At 46.3% G+C, this 25,984-nt stretch overlaps 1 protein-coding gene across 2 annotated transcripts in view; it reads right to left on the reverse strand.

Moving 5' to 3' along the window:
* Window positions 1–740: 740 nt before the first annotated feature.
* TMEM260 (transmembrane protein 260) overlaps window positions 741–25,984 on the reverse strand; it is a 35,554-nt gene continuing 10,310 nt past the window's right edge. The window contains exons 1-14 of one of the 2 annotated variants that reach the window (XM_027900794.1): window positions 17,308–17,562; window positions 17,010–17,187; window positions 14,487–14,600; window positions 11,703–11,882; window positions 9,408–9,448; window positions 8,961–9,044; window positions 8,466–8,583; window positions 7,951–8,123; window positions 6,458–6,629; window positions 5,346–5,494; window positions 3,828–4,004; window positions 3,025–3,078; window positions 2,507–2,597; window positions 741–1,393 (exon numbers count right to left, since the gene is read on the reverse strand). In XM_027900794.1, the coding sequence (XP_027756595.1) occupies window positions 1,121–1,393; window positions 2,507–2,597; window positions 3,025–3,078; window positions 3,828–4,004; window positions 5,346–5,494; window positions 6,458–6,629; window positions 7,951–8,123; window positions 8,466–8,583; window positions 8,961–9,044; window positions 9,408–9,448; window positions 11,703–11,882; window positions 14,487–14,600; window positions 17,010–17,187; window positions 17,308–17,351 (1,848 nt within the window). In that variant the 5' untranslated portion in view covers window positions 17,352–17,562 and the 3' untranslated portion in view covers window positions 741–1,120. Of the gene's footprint in view, window positions 1,394–2,506; window positions 2,598–3,024; window positions 3,079–3,827; window positions 4,005–5,345; window positions 5,495–6,457; window positions 6,630–7,950; window positions 8,124–8,465; window positions 8,584–8,960; window positions 9,045–9,407; window positions 9,449–11,702; window positions 11,883–14,486; window positions 14,601–17,009; window positions 17,188–17,307; window positions 17,563–25,984 lie in introns of those variants that run through there. The other variant, XM_027900793.1, reaches the window with a different exon arrangement.

Raw genomic sequence — 25,984 nt, forward strand, 5'->3', positions numbered from 1 at the left:
AGGCCACAGGACAGATGTCATGAACCACAGGGAGAGGCAGTGTCCCATGGGAGCTGCTCTTGTGTTCCCTTGTGGAGTCTCAGGACTACAGACCCTCCACCCCAGGTGGAGGCAGTGCAGGAGGTGCCAAACTGCTGCCTGCAGATTGCCAGTGCTCTGCAAGAGAAAATATTCAAGTTGCTTGCTCACTGTTGGAAAACTAGAGCAATAAAATCTACGAGAAAAAATAATCCCAGTGTAATGAAAAAAACATTAGGCACCAGTACCTAAAGGGGCTCCAAGAGAGCTGGAGAAGGACTATTTACACAGGCATGGAGTGACAGGACAAGGGGTTTGGCATCAAACTGACAGGGGGCAGGATTAGATGGGATATTGGGAAGAAATTCTAGGCTGTGAGGGTGGTGAGACCCTGGCACAGGTTGCCCAGAGAAGCTGTGGCTGCCCCATTCCTGGGAGTGTTCCAGGCCAGATTGGACAGGGCTTGGAGCAACCTGGGATAGTGGAAGGTGTCCCTGCCCATGGCAGGGGGTGGAATAAAATAGTATTTAAGTTGCCTTCCAACCCCAAATATTCTCTGATTATGGTTCTGAAGCACCTCTGGGCACAGGCACAGCCAGGGCACAGAGCACATTCAAAACAGGCTCCTGTGAGGGCACCATCCCACATCCTTGTCCTGAGGGAAACCCACCTAACCACGCTGCCCCATGACCATAAAACCACACAGACACAGAACAGCTACCGAAAAATGGCTGTAGGAAAGCTCTTGGCTCAGTAACAGAGGAAACAATGAAATGCAAAATGCATTTTTACATCTATAAAGGATGCTGCACTCATTTTAAAAAATATGTTCACAGTACAATAGAATCACATGTTCCTTTTAGAAGAAAATGTTCCTTTTTAAAACCCAGTATTTTATTTAGTGACGAGTTTCCTCCCTGAACCCCTAAAGTTCATTTGGCAACAGCAGTCGAAGACCAAACATCAGCATGTTCCTGCACACTTGATTTCCTCTCTGTTGTCAGTTCTGCCACCTTTTAAAAACCATTCTCACGTTGTCAAGGACTAACTCAGATGTCAAGCCTTGACTTCAAACTTCAGCAGGCGCCTGAAGGACCGGGCGCTACCCAGCTCCCCGCCTCAGGTCTGCTTTCCTTTTCCTCAGCCCCTGCAGCTCCTTTTCCAGGTGCTTCACAGCCTGCAGGATGTCCTGGCGCTGGGGATCATCCTCTGCTTTCTGGGTGTACAGCAGGAAATGTTTCACAGTTTCAGAGAGCAGCGTTTCGGGATCCAGGTCCCCCCGACGGAGACGCAACATCCTCTCGCAGGCGATGGCGTAGTTTTTGTGCCAGTTCACCGGGTGATTGGGATGAGAGTTGACAATTTCTTTGTATGACTGTTACAGGAACAAAACAAAACAAAACAAAACAAAAAAAAAAGAAAGAAGAGGGAGGGGGGGTGCAAATTAATTGAACTAAGGGGACCAACAGCTCTTAACAGTGTTTCAAAACTGCCTGCGAAGGAACAGATGCTATTTAGAATTGTCCAAGTCCAGAGTCGGAGTATTTCTGTAATTCACTCTGTGTTTGCCATTCAACAGCATGAATCAGAAACCCAAGGGGGGGCTGAAACGTTTCCCTTCCGACAGCAGCTGTTTGTTTAGAAACATTACAGATGATGGTGATAACCCTACGGCACATTATGCGCTTCCCCCAGAGAGGTGTTACACCAAGCTGGGGGAAAAAAAAAAGAGATTTAACCGCCGCGCCTGGAAGACATTTATTCAATATTTCAGGAGATCAGGACGTCTTCCACAGGACTTAAGGAGTCTGCTGACTTGAGAGGGAATATTCATAAGCTCAACAGCAGGCACATGCCTGAGAACTTTGCAGAACAGCAAAACAAAAAAAAATCGCAGCAAAACGGGTAAGAATCAAGGAAAATATTTGTAGACTCTCTGCTGGGGTGTGAAATGCTGCTCCTCTCTGCTGACACACACTGATCACTTCGTGCATCTGTTGGCATCTCAGGCAGTCCAGTATTTCCAGAGATACCTACACCAGCTTATGGGTGTTATTCTTTGGTGTGAAATGCAGCAGAATTAATTTGCAGCGAGAAGACTGTCGGATTTTACACTTGCTGGCTCAGATGCATGACTGTGTAATGACAGAGGGGACAAGTGCATAGGGGGAACTTCAGGACAAGCAATCTCTTGGCATGGGTTTGGAGCCCAGCACAGACAACATAATTATAGCAAAAGCAGGGTGTTGACTGGTTAGCTTTTGGCATCCTCTGTGACCGAGGGGGCAAGTAGGAATGGATAAAATCCCCGAGCAAATCTCTTTGAATCGGCCGTGCTCCCAGTTTGGATAAACAAGGGGAATGCAGATTACAGGGCCTGTATGGAAACATGTTTCTGTGGAGTCAAGAATTGTAAAAGAAAAAGGGGAAAAAAAAAAAAAAAGATGGAGGCTGCAGGGGGCATTCCTAACCCAAACAGATGACTTACGTTGTATGCAAATGTGTAAAGTTGTGACTTCATTTCTGCACTCACACTGGCACTCTCTGCAAGGTCAAATATAAAGAAAGCTGTTTTCATCCTGGGAAAACAAGAAAAACTTCCATGTAGCAACTGCTTAATGCAACCAGCTCACATCACATGGTTATACACACCTTCAGCGTGTTTACCCGTGTATGGGACAGAACACCAGCACCTCCATTTGAGTCATCAGTGACACAAATTTCCCTCCACGATGTATTTTCTCACCCTCAGCCCCAACTACGTTCTGCTCCCTTGAGATACTTTGAGCAGAACCTTTAGGTGAACAAAACAAGCACTCTCCTGAAGGCTTTGCTGGAGTCCTTGCACGCTTCACCTCGTCCTGCCAGCCTTTTCCTTCCAAAGCTTGGCACACACGTGGATCCAATAAGGCCATGCCCCATCAAGCTGCCCGCTTTGGTGTGTGTTTCCACACCAGTGAGCTGGCACTGCCCACTGGCTGTTGGAAGGCAGCAAAGGAGAATTACCTGGCTTGCCACATCTCCTCGTTGGCAACAGCTTCCCAGGAAGAGGGGCTGAAACTAAATGGGAATGAGAATAAAATTCAGCCATCAGATCCGTGCCACTGAGCTTCACCCACCACAACCCTTCCAACCCAGGCAGCTACAGGCCTCCCAAGGGGAAGAAAACCCATCATGAAGCCCATGGCTCTGACAGCAGGGAATTCAGCTGATCCTTTGTCATTCCTAAACTTTATTCCACTCTCTCCAAAGAAGGAGCCTCTGGCATATCAGGTGTTTCACAGCATCCCAGTTCTCGAAGTGAGAGATGTTTTCTTTTACCATGGCAGGTCAGTCTGCGACATTTAAACCTCTGGATGTCTCAAGTCCTCAATGATTTTAGCTCCTGTTCCAGTTTTAAGGTCAGAATTGGAGCTGATACTTGATTAGAAATGTCCTCACTATTTTTCACACTAATAAAAATCAGAGATCAGAGAATGGTTTGGGTTGGAAGGGACCTTAAGGATCATCTAGTTCCAAACCCTCTGCCATGGGCAGGGACACCTTCCACTAGACCAGGGTGCTCCAAGCCCCATCCAAGCCCTTGGCCTTGGACACTTCCAGGGATGGGGCAGCCACAGCTTCTCTGGGTAACTTATGCCAGGGCCTCCCCACCCTCACAGGGAAGAATTTCTTCCTTATATCTATCGAAACACAAACCATCCTGATCCTGGCTCATGGTAATTCCTGCAACACTGCAGAGGACGTGGCAGTGCTGCTGGCAGAAGAATGACGAGCAGGAAGGAGCAAGAGTCTCCTCTGCCTTGTACCTGCCATAGTCTTCAGTCCAGTTATAGAGATCCCTGGTGAGACGAATCCACTCTCCTGGGTCGAACACAACACTGGAAGGAACCAACTTCTCACACGTCCCCCACGGCCAGAGCGAATGGCTCCTTCTCCAGGTCGAGTCTCCTTCATGAAGACCTATGCAGACAAACACCTCCTTACTGCCAAAAAAAAAACCAAGAGAGAGCAATTGTGAAGCTGTGGCAGACCACGGGCCACCCCATTGTCCCTGAGCAAACCACACACACAGGGTTTCTTAACTTAACAACTAAAACATCCTAAATAGTTGTTGAATTTGAGTATCAAAGTTTCCATCCAGTGAAATCTACTCTGGGAATGTTTCTGTTCCAGCATTCAAGACCTCAAAGAGAGATTGAGGCAACGTACAAACCTACCCTTGGGGCCAAGCATTGACACACACGGGGAAACTTTCCTGTCACAAGAAGTGGTGGTTAAGCTTTTGCAAGAAACCAAACAAGCTCTTGAAAGATGTCACAGGGTGAGTTTGCTTCCTGTGATCTCTCTTAGTGATATAATTTTGTGCACGAAATTAAACCTTGGGGTTACATTTTTGGCTGAGGTGTGATAGGAAGAACGGACACTGTTAAACAAACTCTCTTTTGTGTTTTTTGCACTGAAACAGGGTCATACTGGAGGCTGAGGGCTGGCTTTTACATGTGGATCTAAGTTGTGCAGCACAACTCTTCCTGTGGCACAGATACCTGTCCAGACCATCTCACATCAGAAAGGGCACGTTTTGGGTCAGTCTGCCAAACAGCTCTTCTGCTGCAAGCGAATACCCCATCTGGCATTGCCCATCTTGTGCAGCCAGCACAGGTGGCACATCCTCTCCCCTCTCCTGGACCTCACAAACATGCCAGAAGCCGTAGGAGAAGCCCATTTCTTCCTGACAGCACCTGGCTCTGCTCTTCTCCTACCTCCCCACCCTCGCCAGGCTCACCCCGGCTACTCTAAATGCAGATGCTATTCTTATTCATGTGAGTATCTAATCCTTTCTCCACTCTTACTAAGCTATTTTTATATGATGATTATTCCTGGAATACATTCATTCTATGCTAATCAGTTGGCCACAACGTTCACAAAGGAGAAGCAGCAGCAATTTGCTCTCCAACCGTCATCGTTTTGAGTGCACGGGAACGTTCCTTTTTTTCCCGTGATGAATTGTATCAACAACAACAAAAGAAATGATCAGTAAACACTGTGATCATCACCTTCTTATTTTTCCCTCCTAAAAACCAAAAGTAGCCTCAAAACAACAGGCAACATTATATCCGGATGGAGTTACTCCTGCACAGATATTTGCTTTAATTGCAAAAATAATCTCGCCACCAGGGAGGAAGTCAGTGGAGAAAATTGGTCTTTTGGATTCAGTACCAAGCTGTTCCATAAACAATATGTAGGGGAAAAAAAATATAAAAAAAAAAAAAAAAAAAAAGGTTGAAGATTTTAGGAAAGCTGTTACATATGAAAGAAACGCTTACTGTTTATTTACTTTGAGGAAATGATGGAGATTAAAAGCGAGCGTCCCGTCGGGTAATACTCCTTCCACAGGATTCCACCGGTCCCCAGGAAAAGAAACGCCAGGTAAATGCTTTGCCAGCTTGGGTAAATACCATTCATAAGTCATCATCTATCCATAAAAAATAACACTGTAATTAAAACAAGAATTCCAAGTTTTCACCCATTTGACATCCAGAAGAAACGGGTTTTGAAGGAGTGATGACTGTTTGCTCAGTGAAGTCACCTCCCCTGTCAGCAGTGGCTGGGACCACCCCACCACACTGGGTCACCAGTGCTGACTGATCAGAGGCACGTGGTCCTCACTCTAACACAAAACAGCTGGTAAGAGACACAACGGAGGGATTTGGTTTGGTTAAACAGGAGGTTTCGGGTTTGGGGGCTGCCAGCAAGTCACAAACTCCTGTTGCAAAGCCAAGTGCGAGGATGACGTGGTGGTAGAAATGTAGGTGTTCTGTTCCGTAAGAGGGTTTTTTTTTGGCTCAGTGAAAAAGGAGAGAGTGAAAACATCACCCAGGGACACACAGCACCTCAATCTTTCGTAAAAAAACAGGGAGAGAAGTGGGTAAACCCACCAAGGTAACAGAGGGGATGCAGGGAATGAGCCTCAGTATGGTAAAGCCCTCAGGAGAAACCCCAAAGCTGCATCATCCATGGGGCAACTGCTGCCCTGCTGACCTCCAGGTTGATCCCAGAAGTCGTCTTCATCTGCCCCAACATCTGTATTTTGGGGCAATTGCAGAAAACAGCTGGGACAAACTTCCTCAGCAAGGCAAACACCAGCCCTGCGGCACATCTGGATATCTGCAGTGATGAAGGAATTTGGCTTTCCCATCTCTCTACCCACTATTGCCTCACTGGTGGCTTTTTGGGCTTGAACGAGCCTTGAACATCATGCTCCATCCCAGGGCTACCCCCACAACCCTTTTAAAAAATACCAATTCTATTTATTTCTACATCGTGAGTCTTATTCGAACAAAGAGACCCTCTCAGGGAGATGAAGGAACAACAGAACTTTTGCTTCCTGTGTTTCAATCTGCCTGTTGACTCCTTCAACAGCACTTTCTGAACCTACCTCCTGGTCCACTAAGGTGACATCTGGCCTCATCCCTTCGCAGTAGTGAAGGTAACGAAGAGCGTTCCCAGGTAAGTCTCCTCTCAGCAGGATCACTGCACCCACGGGCATAGAGGACAGCAGATTCCTTGCAAACTTGTCAACAACGTAGTTGTTGCTCTGATCACAAGCACTTAGGAGGACAGACAAAAACCAGTCTCTTAAAACCAGGTATTTGCATGGCTTTGCATACCTTCACAACAATTTTATGCAACCACAGGAATCCAGCCCAATCAGATCTTGCTGGAAGCATCACAGAATCACAGAATGGTTTGGGTTGGAAGGGACTTTAAAGATCATGTTGTTCCACCACCCCTGCCATGGGCAGGGACACCTTCCACTATCCCAGGTTGCTCCAAGCCCTGCCCAGTGTGGCCTTGAACACTTCCAGGGATGGAGCATCATCAACAACTTAATCATTCCAACTTAATCATCTCCATTTCAAGAGAAACTGAGACACAGAGATGAAACATTTAGACCACAGTCCCCCAGAAACCAGCACCACAAATATGAACCTCTACAGTTCAGCCAAAATATGAACTCATTGCACTCCTTCACCTTAATTCTGATTCTTTTTATTGGGTTAAGCTAAAGTGTTACTCGTTGGTGCTGGAAGCGCCAGTACAATGATTGCTCTGTAAAGTACCTGTAATCTTACTCATCCTTTAATGTTTTAATTAAGCATTAGAAGTGCTTTTAATTAAGCATTGAAAAGCCAAGTTTTTGTAGCATCAGGCAGAAGTAGATTCACATTACCTGACATTTATATCCTTTTTGTTACACACTTTTGTGTGTGCACAGAGTGGACGCAAGAAGAGGACACTCCATGACTTGGCTCAGGACATGAGCTATGATTGGCTCACCTATGGACAAGCCTTTGGAAAAGATGTGTGCAAAGGAAAAACTCCTGAGGATGAAATTTATGTTCTGTTGGTCAGCCTCTACCTGAGCATCCCTACTAGGACACTGATTCCTGCCCAAGTGACTGCAGGTGCTTGTGGGACAAGGAAGCCCCACATTACAGATTTAACTCTTCAAAATGGGGAAAAAAAACCCAGAAAAAAACACAGGGCATAAGGAAACCTGAAGGAAAGCAAGGCAAGTTCAGGTCAAATGAATTCTGCAAACCTGCTTAGGAAACAAAGCACAGATTTACAAGGGTTTTTTTTTAGAAGTGTGAGTATCTACAGAGTTTTCTTACTTCAACCTACATGACACCCACATTTACAGCCTGGAGCTGGTGCTTGCTGACCCTGAGGGAGAACAAACAAGGGAGTCCTGCAGGCTGTGACCATGCCAGCTTAGGTGGGATGTGAGAAGTGCCTTTCCCACTTCCAGACACGGACAGAAAGCCCGGGAGCAGGAGCTGGGGGTTCACAGGGGCATCCCAACTGCACAGCACCCCACAGCCCTGTGGGGCTGCCCCAAGACAACGTGCCCAGGGGATTCCTTACCTGTAATTTGTCCAAACTTGAGAAGCAACAAGAGCAAGGGCAGAGAGCCACTCCAGCCAGGGCAGCACCCGGCTGCCCTCCAGCACCGAGTTCCCGAGGGAGGTGAGGTTTGCCAACCCCAGCCCTGCCAGCACAGCCACCACAGCACTGCTCTGCAGCCAGAACCGCTCCACCTGGGACACAACACCACAGAATCCCAGAATTGGGATTGGAAAGCACCTTAAAGCTCATCTTATTCCACCCCCCTGCCCCGGGCAGGGACACCTTCCACTAGACCAGGTTCCTCCAAGCCCCGTCCAACCTGGCCTTGGACACTTCCAGGGATGGAGCAGCCACAGCTTCTCACAGAACCTGTTTCTGTGTCCCCAGCTATAAGGAAACAGAATCAGTAGCTATATTTTTGCACCTTATGCAGCTTCAGGACAACTATCTGTCCCCTGGTTAGGTGGTCTTAGGGTTTTTAATGTTTCTGCCAAAAATTAACACGCCAGAGCAATTTCTGGAGTGCAACTCACCACGCCTAGAAACAGAGGCTTTGTAACGTCCAAGTTTGCTCTCCAAGCGAAGAAAAGGGAATAAACACAGAGCATTCCAGTGAAGAGCCAGATCACAGATGATTTCTGCTGCCTTGTCCTATAAAAAAAGTCCTGTATCACTCCTGAAGCACGATGAAAAACAAAACAGAAGTTACATGTGCTCGAAAACCACTGACTCTTTCCACACCTAAATAAATGCATTTAATACAAGGAGCTGATGAGCCTTCCTTTACCTTTGCCATTTATGAAACTTCTGTTTTCAAAGCACAAAAACTATGAGGATTTCAGGATGTTTAAGCTTGCCACCTACAAAGCCACGGGGTTAACCAGGAGTGTAGGGATATTTTGCTCTTACAAAGAGATGACCACAGCCAGTTGCTGCAATTTTTGCCCCAACAAGGAGAAGGTAAAACAAGCTGCCCGTGGAGCCAGTGAGAAAATGAACATCAAAGCAAATATTCTCCTCCTACTTACAGCAGTGCTGTGCTCACACAGGCCACGAGTGCCAGGGCAAGGACGGGAAGGGAGAGCTCTGACTTCATCTGTGCCAGCTGGAAACTGTCGAGAGATTAGTGCATGGATGTGCCACCCCCAAATCACCCACTGCACTCAGTTAAAAGTGTCAGGAGAAACTGGGAATAAGCACAACATAACATATTCTCATTCTTCTGTGATTTAAGTTTACCAGAAATGGGAATATGGCTGGTTTACACGGAAGGATTTTGAAGGAAAAATCGCTGGGGAGAGAGATCCAGCATTTCAGTGGGAAAACAGACAGGCATGCATGTTGTCCCTGTGCCACACACAGCCCTAGCTCTGGACCAAGACTAGGAAAAGAGGGACAGGAGCCACTTTGGCCCAAATACCAGCAGCACCAACAGGTTTCTCTCCACTAAAAGGCAGATCACCATAATTACTCACAGCAGCATCTCTCTCATACCGGATCCTGTCTCGGACTTGGCCTGTATTAAAAACAAAGAACCACATGAGAATCCTACACACTGACTGAGGGTCACTAGGGCAAGGAAAGTCTTTTAATTTTCTCTTTGCAAAAAGGCAGCAAGCTCTACTCAAACTTTCCTTGCAAGACTTTCTCCCACATTCCTGTTTCATGTGACGGGTTTACCCCCTGGATAAGCATTTTTTCCAAGTGCTGACAACACATTACCCTGTGATTTGAGCCTGTCACATGGCTTAGCCATGATTTCTGCTATACCATAATATCATAGAATCATTCATGTTGGAAAAGTCCTCTGAGATCATCAAGCATTAACCCAGCGCTGCCAAGCCCACCCCTAACCCATGTCCCCAACTGCCACATCCACAGGTCTTTTAAATCCCTCTGGGGATGGTGATTCCACCACTACCTTGGGCATCCTGTTCCTGTGCCTGACCACCCTTTCTGTGAAGAAATTTTTCCTAATATCCAATCTAAACCTCTCCTGGCACAATTTGAGGCCATGTCCCGTGTCTGCACGGTGCAATTATTTTCTGGGACGTCTCCCCACAACCCGAGACAAGCTGTGGACCTCAATTCCTCCTCGCTTAGCAGACTTGTCCCCATCTCCCCTGCCCTGACAGAGCTGCGTGAGATCTATATGAGATACAAGGGAATTTTTATTGCAGAGACCTGCAATCCATGGCACAAGTCTGGGAAGGAAGAGGCACTCGGTGGAGGTGAGGAATTACCTTCACAGCTGCTTGTTGGAAAAAGTGGTGGCTACCAGAAGAAAGATAAGGTAAACAGATTCAGGAGGTCTGGAAGGAATACTTAATCTCAATAAAAAGGGAATAGTTAATTGCACTCAGGTTTCAGTTAAAAAATAAGTGTCAGAGGACAGAGAGCCAGCTCACAGCTCCTGAAGCCCCACCCTGCCAGCAGCTGATGGCTTCTGGTCCCAGACACATCCCTCGCAGGAGGGATGACATTTCTGATCTTTGGCCTACAGGTGGAACCCTCTCCTGAGCATTTTCTGAGGTGATTTTAGACCCTGTCTGACCTTAACACAGAGCTGTGGGATGCAAGGGCTGGCTGTCCATCCAGGCAGGGCTCTGGAATTAGCCCAGCTGGCACCGGGACCAAACGCTTGGATTTTGCTGTATTTATTGCTCCTGCTTCAGACAAGTTCAAATGTGATTTGTGGTGTAGGATTACACGCAGTCCATCCCTAAGCCTCCTGAACATCAACTTGAATTCATCATATTTGATGGAGAGAGGAGTTAAGGGATTTGCATGCCTTGGTATTGCTCTGCCCAATGGAGTCTTATCCTTGGGAGACGGCTGGGAATAGGGCAACAGGGGAAATCGCAGAAGTCCTTCAGAGGGTGGATCTTATCTCTGTAGGAGTTTTGGAAAGATTTAGTGGCAGCAGCAGGAATTATCACGTCTTTTGACACACATCCTACAGCCACACAGCCGCAATAGGACAGGGATGGTGCTCGCTGTGTCATGTTGGCCACATGCAGGGGCTTAACTCCTGGGGACGTGGGGCTTCAAGGGGTGACACAACACTCCTTTTTAGCTTTTACTTCCCAGTGGTGCCATTTCCCAGCCCCTTCCACCAAAATCTCTGAAGCAGGAGGACAGAAACTGGGGTGATGAGCACGTGCTGTCCTTGGGTGGCCACAGCCAAACATCCAAGTCAGGGCCGGAGGAGGCAGATGCAAACCCTACACTCGGTAAGCAACCATGCAATGCTCCCCTTCCTTGGCAAGAGCACAGACCTCAGTAACTCAGAACAGAGGTTTCTGAGACACACACCCCACCCCCCAAACCAACCATTCATTTAAATTCAATATTAGTAAGTTAAGGGGAATGATTTTGAAATGAAAGCTGCTTGTGACCTCTTCAAACGTCTGAGTTAAAAATACAGAAACAAGGCAACGTTTGTCTTAAAACAAGAAAAGCACAAAATTGATGTCACCATCTCCCTCTAGCACAGTTTGCTCTTTGGGCTCTTACATACACGAGACACCAGACAGCTCCCAGGAAATAACATGGCTCACCCCACGGAGGCAAAGAGAATTATCTTTTTGCTTTCCCGGCCACTTGATCCATTCCCCAGAAAACCTGACTGGTCGGAAGGTCAAAATCAGAAATAAACGCTTAACAAATAAAACATTTTCAATTCCTTTCCCCCGCAAGCCCTTAATCGTCACAGGGAATGGTTGCGTAAGTCAAAAAGAAAGTCATTTTAGAAAATGACCCTTGTTTACCAGATTGAATGTCCCATATTCTTCCCTGAGAAAGTGGGTCAAAAATCCTTGAAGAGTCGTCTGGTCTCCCCATGTCCAACGGGCTCGATTGAGGTAGGACGAAGCCGGCAGATAGAGATAAGGCAGCAAACCAGCCAAGAAGCATAAACCCAACTTCAGCAAATGGCCCGGGGACAATTCCTGCACCAAAATATGTCATATTGCATAACAATGTTTATTTTAGTTTAATCATGCTGGAACTTCAAGAACAGATAAAGAAAAAAAAAAAAAACAACATCAAATATATTTACACAGAGCTGATCTCTCAATTTATAGTAAGTCCCTACAAAATGCTATGTTAAACCTTACGATTTTGTGGATTACCAGGAAACTGCATCAAACTGATCTCCTTTGCATGGCAGGGTGAAATTTAAGTGAAGCAAATAATATTAGCTAGGACTCATGAGTATCATACTCATTGCATCTTTCACATTTAAATCATGGCATGACATGCATAGATGGCTGAAGCACTGCAAGGCTGAGATAACCCACTTTGCAGCGATTAAGAGTTGGCTGGTATTCCATCTGGCAAAAAAAACACACCCCACATAAATGCTGCTCCAGTACAACTACACACATCACCACCATCATCAGGAGTCAGTTTTGCCATTCACTTCATCGTGATTACAGTGGCTAAATTGGATAGGCCAACTTTTGGGGCGGGATTTTCGAGACTGCCTAAGGGGTCAGGAAGACAAGACTTTCAAAGGGACTTCTGTGCCTAACTCCTTTAAGTGCTTTGGAAAATCCCACCCTTGAATATTGCACGCTGGCTTTATCGTTAGCCACTGCCCTGTCAATCAAAGCACTTCCTCAGCATCTGGGGTTACAGGGAAGAGGCACCAATTCAGAGGGATGATCTCTGGAGCAGAAAAAGAAGCTTGATAAGGGTGGTGGCCAGATTCTTCAGAAGAAAGGTGGCTCATTTTTACTTTAAAAAGGCAGTTTTCCATCAATTATCCTTCTTATTAAGTGGTTTTCTGGTAGCAGGCACTACTGGGCTGCCTAAAGCATTTCCCGGGATTATTATACTGGCACAGCATTGTCCTTGCTGGAAATCACAGAGGCCTCTCTGGACCTCCCTGGTTAAAAAAAAAAAAAAAAAAAAATTAAAAATTCTGTTTAAAGAACACAAATATATTGCAGAAGTGAGTCTTCATCGTGTTAAGGGAATTACGTAGCCAGAAAGAGGTTTGTTGGAGGTGCTGAAAAGATTTTGGATCAAGCTACTCTGAGTTGCATCGCATCTCCTGCAGTTCAAATGCTTCACTCTGTGCCATTTCTGAGAACCACACGGGATTTATCTGGTTGAGGGTGGAGAAAAACACAGGCAGGACTGGCCTGGCAGCCACCTGCCCAGCTGTCACCCTAACAGGGAGGAAAGAGAGAGGGGGAAGTAGGTGGAGGCTTCCCAGAGCCAATTCCAAAATGGTCAGAGCACCTGCATTGCTGAGGTGTGCCGCTGTTTCATGGGCAAAGTAGAGTTCCTGCAACACATCTGCACCCAGCCTGGTGCACTGACCCATAGAAAACCAGCCATAGCAGACAGGAGCATGGCAGGGTCCCTGACTGTCACCCAGGATCCTCATCCACGTCACCTCCAAACACCAGGAGTGCAAAAATGTGTTTTCACCTTCTTACACAACGATCAAGTTTCATAAAGAGGCGTAAAAGAAGGGCCATCTTGAAGAGGGGATAGATTTGAGGGGATCAGAGGCTTGCTTTGGTCCTCTCCAGGTCTTCACCTGAGAGCTGATCTCTTGTAGGGCTCCTAAAGTCCTGGATACATCAGAGCTGGAGGCCATCGAGCCTGGCACATGCCAAGGGAAGACAAACCTCCGTGCCCTTCATGCTGTGCTGCTTGTTCTGGCTGCACCTTCAGCTATTAACAGGAGTCAGAAGATGCTCTGCCATGAGCATCCCTGCTATCACCAGGGAGCCAGCATACAGAAACTCACCTCCAGGTGAGCTCATGGTCTGAGAAAGCCAGTGCCACCAGTCAGGAGAAGCAGCACACACAGACTGGGCGTGCCTGTGACTCTCACCAGCAGATATTTATCTGCTCTCCCGTTTGGCAGGTCATTGAACTTGCCCTTATTTCCTACAGGCTGAGCAGTTTTTAGGTCCCAGTGTTATTTTAGCTTACAGGGTATTCGCAAATAGCTGGGGCAGAGTGTTCCTGTGCCAGGAGACACAAGTGGGTCACAGATTGCTGGCACAAGCAAAGCTCCTAAATTGTGATCACAGAATCATTGATAATTTGGGTTGGAACGGACATTAAAGATCATCTAGTTCCAAGCACCCCCCTGCACCTTCCACTATCCCAGGTTGCTCCAAGCCCTGTCCAGCCTGTCCTGCAACACTTCCAGGGATGGGGCAGCCACAGCTTCTCTGGGCAGCCTGTGCCAGTGCCCCACCACTCTCACAGCCAACAATTTCTCTTTAATATCTAAATCTAAACTTGCCCTCCTTCAGTTTAAAGCCATTCCCCCTTGTCCTGTCACTCCATGCCCTTGTCCAAAGTCCCTCTCCAGCATTCCTGGAGGCCCCCTTCAAACCAGGCCCCCTTTAGATCAGCGGCTCTGGTGTCAGACAGGTGAGCTGTAACTTCAGGGGGTTATGAACAACAAGTTCAGACAGACTATTGACTCTCCCTGTTTGTAGATCAACACAGAGGTGGCAACGGGGCTTGGATAGAAGAATTACCCACTGCCTCAGAAAAACAGGGTCAGGAAAAACACGTACCGACTTTCTGAAGAGCCGGGCGAGAACCCAAGGCACGATGCAAGCGATGTAAAGCACTATGGTGTGCTGATTGCACAGACTGAGCCCACAGCAAAAGGCACCAAGCTTAGAGATCTGAGAGGGGAGAAAAAAAAAAAACATCCACAATCACTGTTTACAGTTGACAAAAAAAAACACCCAGAGACCAAAAAAAGCTTCAGCGCGGCCCACAGCACCCTTAGAAGAGAAAGGCAAATACATCAGCGAGCACTGGTAGGTTGTAACACAGATCACAGGTTATTTTTGGTTATTTATAGAGAGATTTCATTTGATTAACAGAAAATATTCTTTAAGAAGTGTCCAGTTTAACTGCTAGGTCTCCATGCACACACGAGATCCCATGTAGCATCATCACATCCTAACGATGAGTCCAATCCAATTCCCAAACCCCAGCTGCACAGGGGAGGCTGTACAGGGAACAGTGAACTCCAAATGACGCAGTTTTTTTCAGAAGTCATACCCTGAAATAATACCATTATCTACAGAGACCTCATTTTTCGCAAGAGGAATGATTTTTAACTCTTTTTTAGGCACAGAGGGCTAAAGTCAGAGGCTACACAAAATTCCTAAGCAAAGGGAATTAAGGTTGATATCCTTCATTCATCTAAAAGATCAATTTCAAGCATCTTTAAAAGAGTTTTATGATAAAACAGGTAATGCATCCAGACTATGGAGCACAGTGCAGGGGATTTCTGATATTCACTGAGAAAGGCAACAAGAACAACTCCATATAGAATCCTTGGGTCAGTGCCACCTACATCACTGCTCCTCCTCTGAATTTGCCTCCTTCTCCACCATCACTGCCCGTTTGGTCCACGTTACACTCTGAAGCCACACCAAGGGCAGCTCCTCAGGGGGCAAAAAGCCACCAGAGTCCCATGGACAGGAGCAGACAACCCATCCTCACCTTCCCAAAGGAGGACAGCACTTCCACAGAACCACAGAATATCCTGAAGTTGGAAGGGATCCATCAGGATCATTGAGTCCCAACTCCTGGCCCTGCACAGGACATCCCCAAAAATCCCACCATGTGCCTGAGAGCACTGTCCAAATACTTCTTGAACTCAGACAGGTGCTGTGGCCACTTCCCTGGGGAGCCTGTTCCAGTGTCCAACCACCCTCTGGATGAAGAACCTTTTCCTAATATCCAACTTAAACCTCTCCTGCTTATTTCAGGCACTGGTGGGGGTGGTTTGTGAGATGCAAACACCTGCCTTGGTGTAGTGATGGGATCACCCCGTAATTATTAATTAACTGCTCAGCATTCCATGTTGGATGCTGCCTTGCCATGAAAACACCTGCCATAACTTCAGAAAAATCTTTTCAAAGCTACCTGGCAGGTCTCAGAACCCCCTCAATGATTTTTTAAGTATATTGACGAACCCCAAGCACAGCCCTGAAGATGTTTGTATGACCATCTGATTTATGAAAAGCACCACGAGCTTGCTGTTGGCAGCCTGGCTTCTTTGAGGCGTGGGATGCCAGACACCCAAAATACCACTGAAACAAGCTCCTTAACTGCTTCTGAAAATCTCATTTGAAAATCCCATTGGAAATCGGGCACATGAAACATGGGAGCAGGTTGGAAAACGCCCAGCTCCATGTCTGTGGAGTTCAGGTTGTGGGGATCTCGGGGCACTGCTCGTTAGAAGATAAAAAAAAAAAAATCCAAGGTCTCTGTAACCATTGACAAAACATGTTATTTGAGAACTCACGAAGCTGAGTAAACTACCACTGCAGACTCCTGAAATTCTAGCCTAGCCTGACAAAAATCCTTTTATTCACACAATTTACAGGAGTCACAGCAGGCAAGTCTGTCGGAGGAAAAGAGATCAGATGTTCAGGCAAACAACAGTAGAAAGAACAAGACTGCTGAGCAAAAATATCATTTGGCTGCCTAGTCTGTTTATAAAGTAGAGAATAAAGCATGAAATTTAAAGTCTCTGTGTTTAACAATGGCATTATTTTAGGGGCGCATTTAATTTCAAAAGAAAAATTGACTGAAAATTTGGCCGCTTCTGTTTTTGAGTAGAAACCTGGGTTTCTGACTAGATGAAGTTTTCTGTAAAATACATCTATTTACCCCAAAGGAAAATATCAGTTCTTAAAACAAAACCCTGAACACCCACAGCCTAGTTTGTGTCTTCGATGCAGGATGAACTAAAATATCGATATAAAAATGGTTTTGCTTTTCGTATTTCCACCTCGAGAGTATTAAATAAACCAGCCCCAAATGCATCCAACAGGTCCCAACTCAATCCTTAAACAAAGTGTACAGGGTTTTTTCAATGTTTGGCACTTTTGAACACCCAGGTAGGTCAGGAATGGACATCACCCAGCACAGGTGATGAACCAGGTCCCAAAATTTGGCCTTTTTATTTAAACATAACTAACCCAGTAATAAACTAATAGGAAATTAAACAGACAGGTGACAACTAATTAACAAAAGATAAAGAACTATTCACTTTGCTTGAGATGTTTTACCTTTGATCTCTCTTTTGCAGTGGATGCCTCCTCAAAATGAGCAGTGAGAGCCATCAGCAGCCCCACAAACAGATTGTTTAAGCTGAAAACCTCCGCCGTGATGGACCACTGCCATGTTAGACGAGAAAATGAAAACACCCCCGCAGCAAGGATTCCTCCAGCATATGAGCCAGAAAGCCTGCAAACACAGATAACATGAAATCTTCTTTTCCAACGAAAAAAAAAGAAGCCTACTTTATTGTCCTTCTCTTTTTTTAAGTGTTTTTTTTTTTAATTTTTATTTTTATTTTAAACCTACTGTAGCAGCAGCGGCGGCTGCCACCCAGCACCCTGCCAAAACATTATATGGTTAATATCTTCCTAATAATTTCTCTGCCAACGGATCGCGGGGAGGAAGAGCCAGCCTGCTTGCCAGCCACCCCAACACCAAAGAACTTGCTCCCTGCAAAAGCCACGAGAACTTCCAGAGTGGAATTTGGCCGAGGGATGGCCCGGCAAGCCAGGGAGTCACACCGCTAACGGGATACTCTCCGCCGGAGGAGATGCCAGCAAGGGTGCAGCCCCAAATAAAGACTGGATTAGAGTTACTCATGATGGACAGCATTAGCAGAGCTTTCCTGGGGGTTAGGGGGGGAGGGATGAAGGTGTCCAATGTCTTGGGGGTTGGTGAGGATCGTGGCACCTGCGGTGCCAGCAGGGAGAGGTGCCCAACCCAGGGTCAGGAGAGCGGAAAACGAGTGTCAGCTCCAGTAAGTGTGAGGGAGCCGGGGAAGCCCCCACAGTTGGGATGGCTGTGAGCCCAAAAGCTGGTCATCTCTGCGACTCCCAGATGGGATTATGGCACACGTCCCCCACGGAGCTGCTTGCCCAGCTCAGGCAGCACCATAAGATGGAATTTAGCCCAGGAAAGCTATTAGGTCCGTTCCGCAATAGCGGCTCTCTCCACCAAGTCCCACTGGGAGCAGCTCCAACTCTGCCTGTTTGGAAGGTCTGCCCTTCGTGAAGTCACCCTGAAAAGATGCCACGTAGGGCACAACCAGCTCAGTTAAGCCTTACCCAAAACCAGAAATAGCTGTGGACAAAGCTTCTCTCCAGAAATTCACCATCCCTCTGTAAGACTAAGCCAGTCTCTGCCACAAACTGGGCATTTTCCGGTTCCATCCCAGAGAGGCATAATTCCATTTATTTCTAACATCTCCAGCAGGTTTAAACCAAAAATTATGAGCTACCAAACCTCTTCATCAAGACATCTCTGTAATTTGGTCCTAAACAGGGGTCATATCCTCTAGCACAGCCAATGTTCCCAGGTGAGTCGTTCTGCCCACCGGTGACGGGAGGGTGGATGTCCACACGAGACTCGTCCTGACACAACTATGAGACAAAAGGCAACTGAGGGCACAAGACCTACAGCCCCTCTGAGCAGAGATGCCCTGCTGGCAGAGCACTCTTCAGCAAGGTTTCCTCTCCTTGGGTTTGTTTCCTGCCACCTTCCCGAAATGACCTCAGTTCAGACAACCTATTTCTGTAGATGTCAAAGGAGGACGGTCTGAACGGGAATTTTTAATCCATTAAAAATGAGAAACAGGGTTCATGAAACCAGGTGTCTAGTCCTCCTCCTGCCATCAACACTGGGCATCCTGGGTAGCATGGGACAAGCCAACTCCACTGCTTTTGACAAAGTACCTGCAGGTATCTGAAAAATAGGACTGATGATTTATATTTTGCAAAGCATTTTGAGAGCTGCAGCTGCAGGAGGCAGCTGGAGGGTGAGAAGTAAGGAGTTAACACAGGGGAAAAAGAAAGCAACTCTGAGGTGTTCGAGGCCAGAGGAAGATAAGCTAAAGGTGACAGAGAGTTCAACACCAAGACTGTGGGAAGAAGTCTCGAAAAAACAATGAAAGTGGGAAAAAAACCAGCCTGAAAACTCCCAACTCACAGCGAGTGGGATTGTTTCAGATCAAAGTTGAAACTAAAGGGAAGTATTCAAGGCCAGGTTGGACGGGGCTTGGAGCAACCTGGTCCAGTGGAAGGTGTCCCTGCCCATGGCAGCGGGTTGGAACGAGATGGTCTTTAAAGTCCCTCCCAACCCAAAACCCTTCTGTGATTCTGTGACTCTAAATCTGTGTCTGCAAAGTACAGAAGAAAGGAAGGCGACTTGGAACCTCTTCAGTAGCAAATCAGGTATCTGCTGTTGTGCTCACTAACACATGTCACTGTGGTGGACTCTTCCAAGGTCTAAACTTCCCCGTGGTTCAACACAGGTCCAGGTGTTTGGCACGAAATTCTCCAAGGCAAGACCCGTCCCTCTCTGCACTAATATAATGTTTCAAAATCACACAATTGCAAATAGAAAAAGCATTCACAGGCACGAACACTGCTGTCTTGGTTTTGCAACCAAACCAACCCAGCAGCCCCACATTCACCTCCTCCAAGGGAGCGGTGAGACACACACAACCTGTCCAGCACAGTTTTCAGCCTCAAGGGCTCTGGTTGTGCTCTCCTCTTTCCTGTCACCAGAAAGACGTGGCACCCAAACAGAAAATGGAATGGTACAATGGAGTTTGCAGGAACTGAGTCTGGAGTGGCTTCTGCTCCTAAAGAAAAATACCAGGAAAGGGGTCATGTGTAATTAAAACCCAAGAGATCCCCAATAAACTAACCCACTACATAACATCCTACATTTTGACTAAACCTTTGAAACAATTCAAACTTTAAGTTATAAAGAAACAACTTTGCAAATCCCTTCGAAATTCTTGCAGTGAAATGAGGGAAAAAAAAAAAAAAAAGGCCTTCCCAAAAAATCTTCGGATGAAAAGCACCATTTTAGGCAACCGTTCCAACCATCTACCAATTCTCCTTGTCTTTCCCAGAAAATACTTAAGCATATCATGAGAGTTCGAATGAGATGAAAGAAATCCCATCCTCTTGATAAAAAGTCTCAAACCTGCAAGTCGAGTTTTATAAAATAAGGCTTAAGCAAAAGCTACTCAACCCAAGCTTAAAGACTAATCCCAGCTATGTGGGACAGAGGACACCTCTGCTCACCGAGCACTGAAGGGTCAGGATCCAAAACTAGGCAGAGTTCACTGACCTGCTTGTCAACAGAGCTGGTGCTGCCTTTGGTTTCATAGAATAATAGAAAGAATCATAGAAAGGCTTGGGTTGGAAGGGACCTTAAAGATCATCCAGTTCCAATCCCCTGCCATAGGCAGGGGCACCTTCCACTAGCCCAGGTTGCTCCAAGCCCCATCCAACCTGGTCTTGGACACTTCCAGGGATGGGGCAGCCCCAGCTTCTCTGGGCAACCTGTGCCAGGGCCTCACCACCCTCACAGGCAGGAATTCTTTCCCAACATCCCACTTAAATCTACCCTTTTCCAGCTCAAAGCCATTTTCCCTCGTCCTGTCCCTCCAGGCCCTTGTCCAAAGTCCCTCTCCAGCTCTCCTGGAGCCCCTTGTACTGGAAGCTGTTCTAAGATCTCCCTGGAACCCTCCCCAGGATGAACAAGTTTCCCATGAAACTCATGGGAAAGCCAGGCTGTTAAGTTCACTTTGTGATAGTCCACTGCATGCATGGAGCACTAAACTCCTGTAAGAACACTGGATATTAAAAAGACACATGGAAATGTGTTGCATTCCTGAAGGACATCAAGACAGCAGCTTTGGGAAGTGGAAGCTGGAGACCAAGAGGTTTTCTGCAGGTTCTGTCAGCAGAAAAGGAAATGATGGATTTATGAGTCTGCTGATTTAGAAGAAAACTCTCTCAAAAGTGGAAGCAACCAGAGTAGGTATCTCCAGAGGTGGATGAAGACCATATGGCAGAAAAAAATACCATGTCCATCAGGTCCATCCAGTGCAACAGTTCAGAGTGCCAAGTGGCACCAGCAGGACGAGCAGAAATGAATCCCATGCAACTGTCAGCGTGATGTTGGGGCCAAATTAAACCAACCCTGCCTTGAGGATGGGGTAACATGGTCATACAGCTCATTTTGCTCCTTGCACCACTAACTCTGCCATCTTGGCAGCCGCTTGGATGCCTCCAGCACGGATTCTATAAAAAGGATGAAAAGCTTTGCAAAGCAGGACAGTGCAATCTACAACTGAAGGTGCCGGCGGTGACATGTCACATAGGGAAGCAGGACATTCAGGAGCCAGATGGTAATGGCTGCTTCAACTACAGGCACAGACAGCACTTCTGTGGTTAAGACACAGTGTGTGGTAGAAGATTAACACAAGAGGTAAAGGAGACTTCCCATAACTGCAGCAAGAGCTCAACAACCCAACTACCGATGAAGAGACGGAGAGGGAACAAGACCAGGATGCCATCTGTTGTGTGGAAGGCAGGAAGGGGTTTTCCCACGGTACGTGGTCCCATTCTCACTAAAATTAAACACCACAACTCACAATGACAGTGCAAATATTTCCTGCAGCGAAGCCTTGCTGGACAAGAAGGAATCGCAGAGCCTTCGGGCTCTGCCACTCAGCCTGGAGACCCACACTCTTCTATCTACATTGGCTGCAGGTTTTCAGGTGCACCCTGGTCAGAAGAAGGAAATAGTTGGCTATTTTCCTGAAAATACCTTCTACTTGCTTAGCACTGTCTCTCCTTTTGACAGCACACCAGGGTTCCAGAGCAGAGAGCAGCAGATTTATCCTCATTCAACTTCTACTCATGTTTCTGCCTCTGAACGCACTTTTCAAACAGAGTTGAGGTGCTACAAAAAAAAAGTGGCAAAGGCCCAAGACAGCCAGATCCTCCACTGGTCTCCTGTAAAAGGAACATCTAGGAGGGCTTTCTCTCATTAATGCTAAGGGACAGGGAGGATAATTACCTGATCCCCCAAAGCCAGCTTGTTTCCCCCAGTCTTTGGAGTCAGTTTGAGGAAGAAGAGATGACTGGAACAAAAGGATGAAGGGGTTGCCAACAACAAAGCCATGGAAGTGGGAATAACCATCCAGTGTTCACCTGTCGGCACAGTGTAGGAATAAGGCTGCCTGGCAGCTACTCCTTCAAGAAGAGAGACTTTACCAGGAGCAAAACTTGGGCAAAAATGCACCCAGAAGGGACAGAAGCAGACAGCAAAGGAGAGGTCACACAGCCCTTTGTGAGAAATATTTTCCCGTGGCATCCCTAAACATAAAAGGAAAAGACTAAAACCAAAAAGTAATTATTTTGTTTTCCTTTTCAGGCATGCAACCGAAAGGATGTGTGGTTGGGTCTCAGCTTCGAGGATGCAGGAAGCACAAATTGGCCTTAATCCGGACTGTTTTGCCTGCAGGTTTTTATTAACAGTTTGCAGGAACATTTAGGAAAAAATGAAATTCATAATTTTAATCTGGTTTTTTTTTTTGCCATTACAGTTCTTAGCTTCTCATTCGTTGGCAATCCCTATAACATCAGTCTGTGATTTAAAATTCAGCCTTTTCTATAAGTTTGGTAAAACTTTCTGTTAGCCAAGACCACAGGTTACATCTGCACGGATTTAACAAAAAGCTCTACCAGTGTTTCTACTTTTTATTTAGAAAATAATGGCAGGCATTTTATATTTCACAATTTGCAAAAAAAAAAAACCACTTATTAAATGAGTGGTATAAAGCCATACATGGATGGGGGAATTGGAATTTAATTAAAATGTTTCCCTCCAACGCAATCTTCAGTGCACTGGATTCATTAAGAAAAGTAAGATAACTGGAATGGTTTATATTTGAAGCTGATGTATTTAACACTGCAAACACCTATCTGTACCTAGTGAAATAAGCTGATTATTTCTGCCTTCTGTTCCCTCCAAAACTTTGCAGGCAGCAGATCTCAGACTACCATCTTTTTTTTTTTTTTTTTTTTAGGCAGTGGAATAAGAAAAAACTCTCCTGATTTTTTAAAATCCACACTAATTAACTAATTAATGTGTTTTTTTTTTTAATTTCAGTCTCTCCCTGCATCTGCAGATGATGACCCTGATGTCAGTGGTTCCCTGTACACGTCCACAGGCTCCAGGTACATCATCAGCAACTTCTGCCTCTGCAGTGCTGTGACTGCACTTTGCAGTAGCAAAGATATATCCCTTGAAGGTATTTTTATTTCAAATCCATTATAAATTTAACATTTTTGAATCTATTAAGTTTCACTTCTTAATAAATTAATTTAAAACCCTTTTTTTTTTTTAAATTTAGGCTAAAAAGAATGGGGTGTGGAAGACTCAACAACCAAGCTTCCCACGGACAAATTTTAAATGTATATTTGCATTGGTGCTGAAATAGAAGAATTATTTAAAAACAAAACACAAATGAAAACCCAAACATGAGTTTAGGACCGAAACAACAATAATTATCCCAAAAAAACCAATCCCTCTGGGTTTTCCTGCCTCTCAGTCACAAACACTCGATGACAAAAGGCGGTTTCTCTTTGCTCTCAGCGCTGAAGAGCCAATGCAGGTACTACAGGGAATAGCAAACCAGATTTTATTCTTCCTCAAGGACCTGCAGCTCAATAGCCACTTAAGCCCTGCCTGCAGCCTCCGCTCCCGGCGCTGGAGGAGGAGGAAGGAGAGCAGGGCTTGGCTTATCTATCCTGGTTGAGTCTTCGTGGTCGCGAGGAGAGAAGAGAACCCAAGCAAAGAGGCAGGAAAACCACAAGAAAAAAAAAAAACAAACAGGCACTTTGGTTATAACTGACTGATGTCCTTCGTGCCAAATGGGACTTCAGCACCCAGCTTCAGCATTCCCAGAGATTCCTGGGATTTGTGGGGTGGGGGTGAGCAGGAAGCACCCTCACCTCCCACCACGTGCATGCAACGCCACTTCCCCCACACCCAGCCAGGGACTGCCACACCTTCCTGACTTCTCTTTCTTTTAGTTTTTTCACCCAAACGCCGCAAGCTGCAGAGGGGATGGCCCAGGGTGGTTAAGGAGTGCTGAGCTCGAGAGGATTTCGGCAAAGGGGAGCTGGTCCTTGCACCCTCTTGCGTATGCCCTCCTGGACTGGAGGTGTCCAGTCAGGACACCGCCTCTGCAGGACACTACTGAGTCTCTGTCCATCCCCTTGGTAAACACGGGACTGTGAATGTCACCAGCACATGCAAGAGGCATCTTGCACCCCATCCCTCGTGTCCTGGGGCCACGTCACCTTGGATCCTCTCACTGGGAGGATCAAACTGGCCCTGCAAGGAACGGGACACCCCAGCCTCAAATCCTTGCACGCTCCTGGAGATGCCCACCACCATGCTGGAGCACAGCCTGCCCCCAGCAGCCCCTTCCCAAGGAAAGTTTGGTAATTAAATTCAACGCCTCCGTGCCAAGCTATTCCGGAGCAGCTCAGCGAGCGGAACAGCTCATGACAGACGGATCAAACGCGCACACACGGCTGCGCTGCTTTAATAAACATCCCCCTGCACTCGCACTGGAGTTGTAAAAACTGTGCTTCCAGCCATCACAAATGAGAACTTCTCTCCCGGTGTCTTTGCAAGCGGAAAGGGTGTATTAGCTCAACCCATTATTTGACTCACAATCCTTAGGAAATGGGTATACACCTTTATCCCGGGCGCCTGCAATAACCAGCAGCCGAAAAAACCCCGACCCGCAGTAGGAACCGACTCGAGTTATTTAAATGTTTTATAAGTTTTTTTTTCCCGTTTTTTTTTTTTTCCCCTGGTAATTGCAGAAACTTTTCCTAATCTGACATTTTGTTAAAACCCCTTATTAGAAATTATGCAGCCGCAGAAGAAGAAAAAAAAAAAAAAAAGAAGAGAGAGAGAGAGGAGAGAGGAAGGGGGGGGGAATAGAATAAAATATAAAATAAAATAAAAATGAGCTGGCTTCACAATCACCAAGTCAGCCCATGCAGCCCTTCGCTATTGTACGAGTGGCATAAACCCCCCGGCGGCCTATCAGCTCCCTGGCAGGCAGGGGGCTGCGCTATTCAAAGCGAGAGATACAAGCTGCAGGGCAAAAACCTGGCAGCTCCCATCTGACCCCCCAATCCCCGGCTGGTGACAGCTCCAAGCTCCATGGCAAATTAGCCCTTCTCACATTACAATTGCAGGAGACAGATTCCATTAGCGGTATCTGAAATTGAGTGGAGAGCTGCTCCGTTATCAGACTTGACTCATAAGCGCCGCTATTAATCAGAGCTATGATAGCATTTATATATTTCAAGCTATCTGCCGCCGCTGTGATATTCTGCTACAAAGGGTTGATGGGACTTAGGGAAGGGAACAATGGAGCTTTCTGGGAAAAGCAGAGTAAATCAAGAAAGTCTGTGACTTCCGCACATTCTGAAGGGATTGCGGTTTACATAAATTTTCTCCCAATTGGAGATTGAGCTCTTCCTCATCTTACACATGGGATTTAGTTGTCACTCAATGGTAACAGCTGTGAAAAGGTGAAGCGGCCCACCGCTCAGAATATTGCCTCCGCTTTTAAAGCAATTAACCCATGAACAGGAGGATACCTGGTGATATCAAAGGGATTAAGCCAGGCAGTGCATTATTAACATTTCCTTGAACTAATTCTAACTCTGACTAGCTGTCAGAAAAGACTCTTCAGTCTTTAAAAAAAAAAAAAAAAAAAAAAAGGGTGTTTTTTTTTTTTTGCCCTGCTTTTCCCCCCCGTCCCTCCCCTTCAAAACGAAGCAGAGTTACTGCAGCCTCATGTGCCTACTTTAGAGAGCCAAATGCAAATGAACAGATTTGGTAATGTCTTCAAACAGACTGAACTCTGCGCCGGTTTATTATGGGGACGAGTGGGAGAAAAAAAAAAATAAAAATATACGTAAGATCAATTAGCCAGAGGCCATGGGAGATATTTTAAAAGCAAATTAGTACATGAGTACCTTCCTTTCTTCTCTCCCTCCTAAAAGTTTATAAGTACCTGTTACTAAGCACATCTACTTCCCAAACGCCCGAGATCCTCCTGCTGTGCTACAACAGCGATAATCTGTGATAATCTGTAATCTGGAAAAATCCAAATGTGCCCTGCAAA

This window comes from Empidonax traillii, unplaced genomic scaffold (genome assembly GCF_003031625.1).
Source record: "Empidonax traillii isolate 1590-97213 ecotype Southwest subspecies unplaced genomic scaffold, ASM303162v1 scaffold749:size472940, whole genome shotgun sequence".
Classification (NCBI taxonomy): Eukaryota; Metazoa; Chordata; class Aves; order Passeriformes; family Tyrannidae; genus Empidonax; species Empidonax traillii.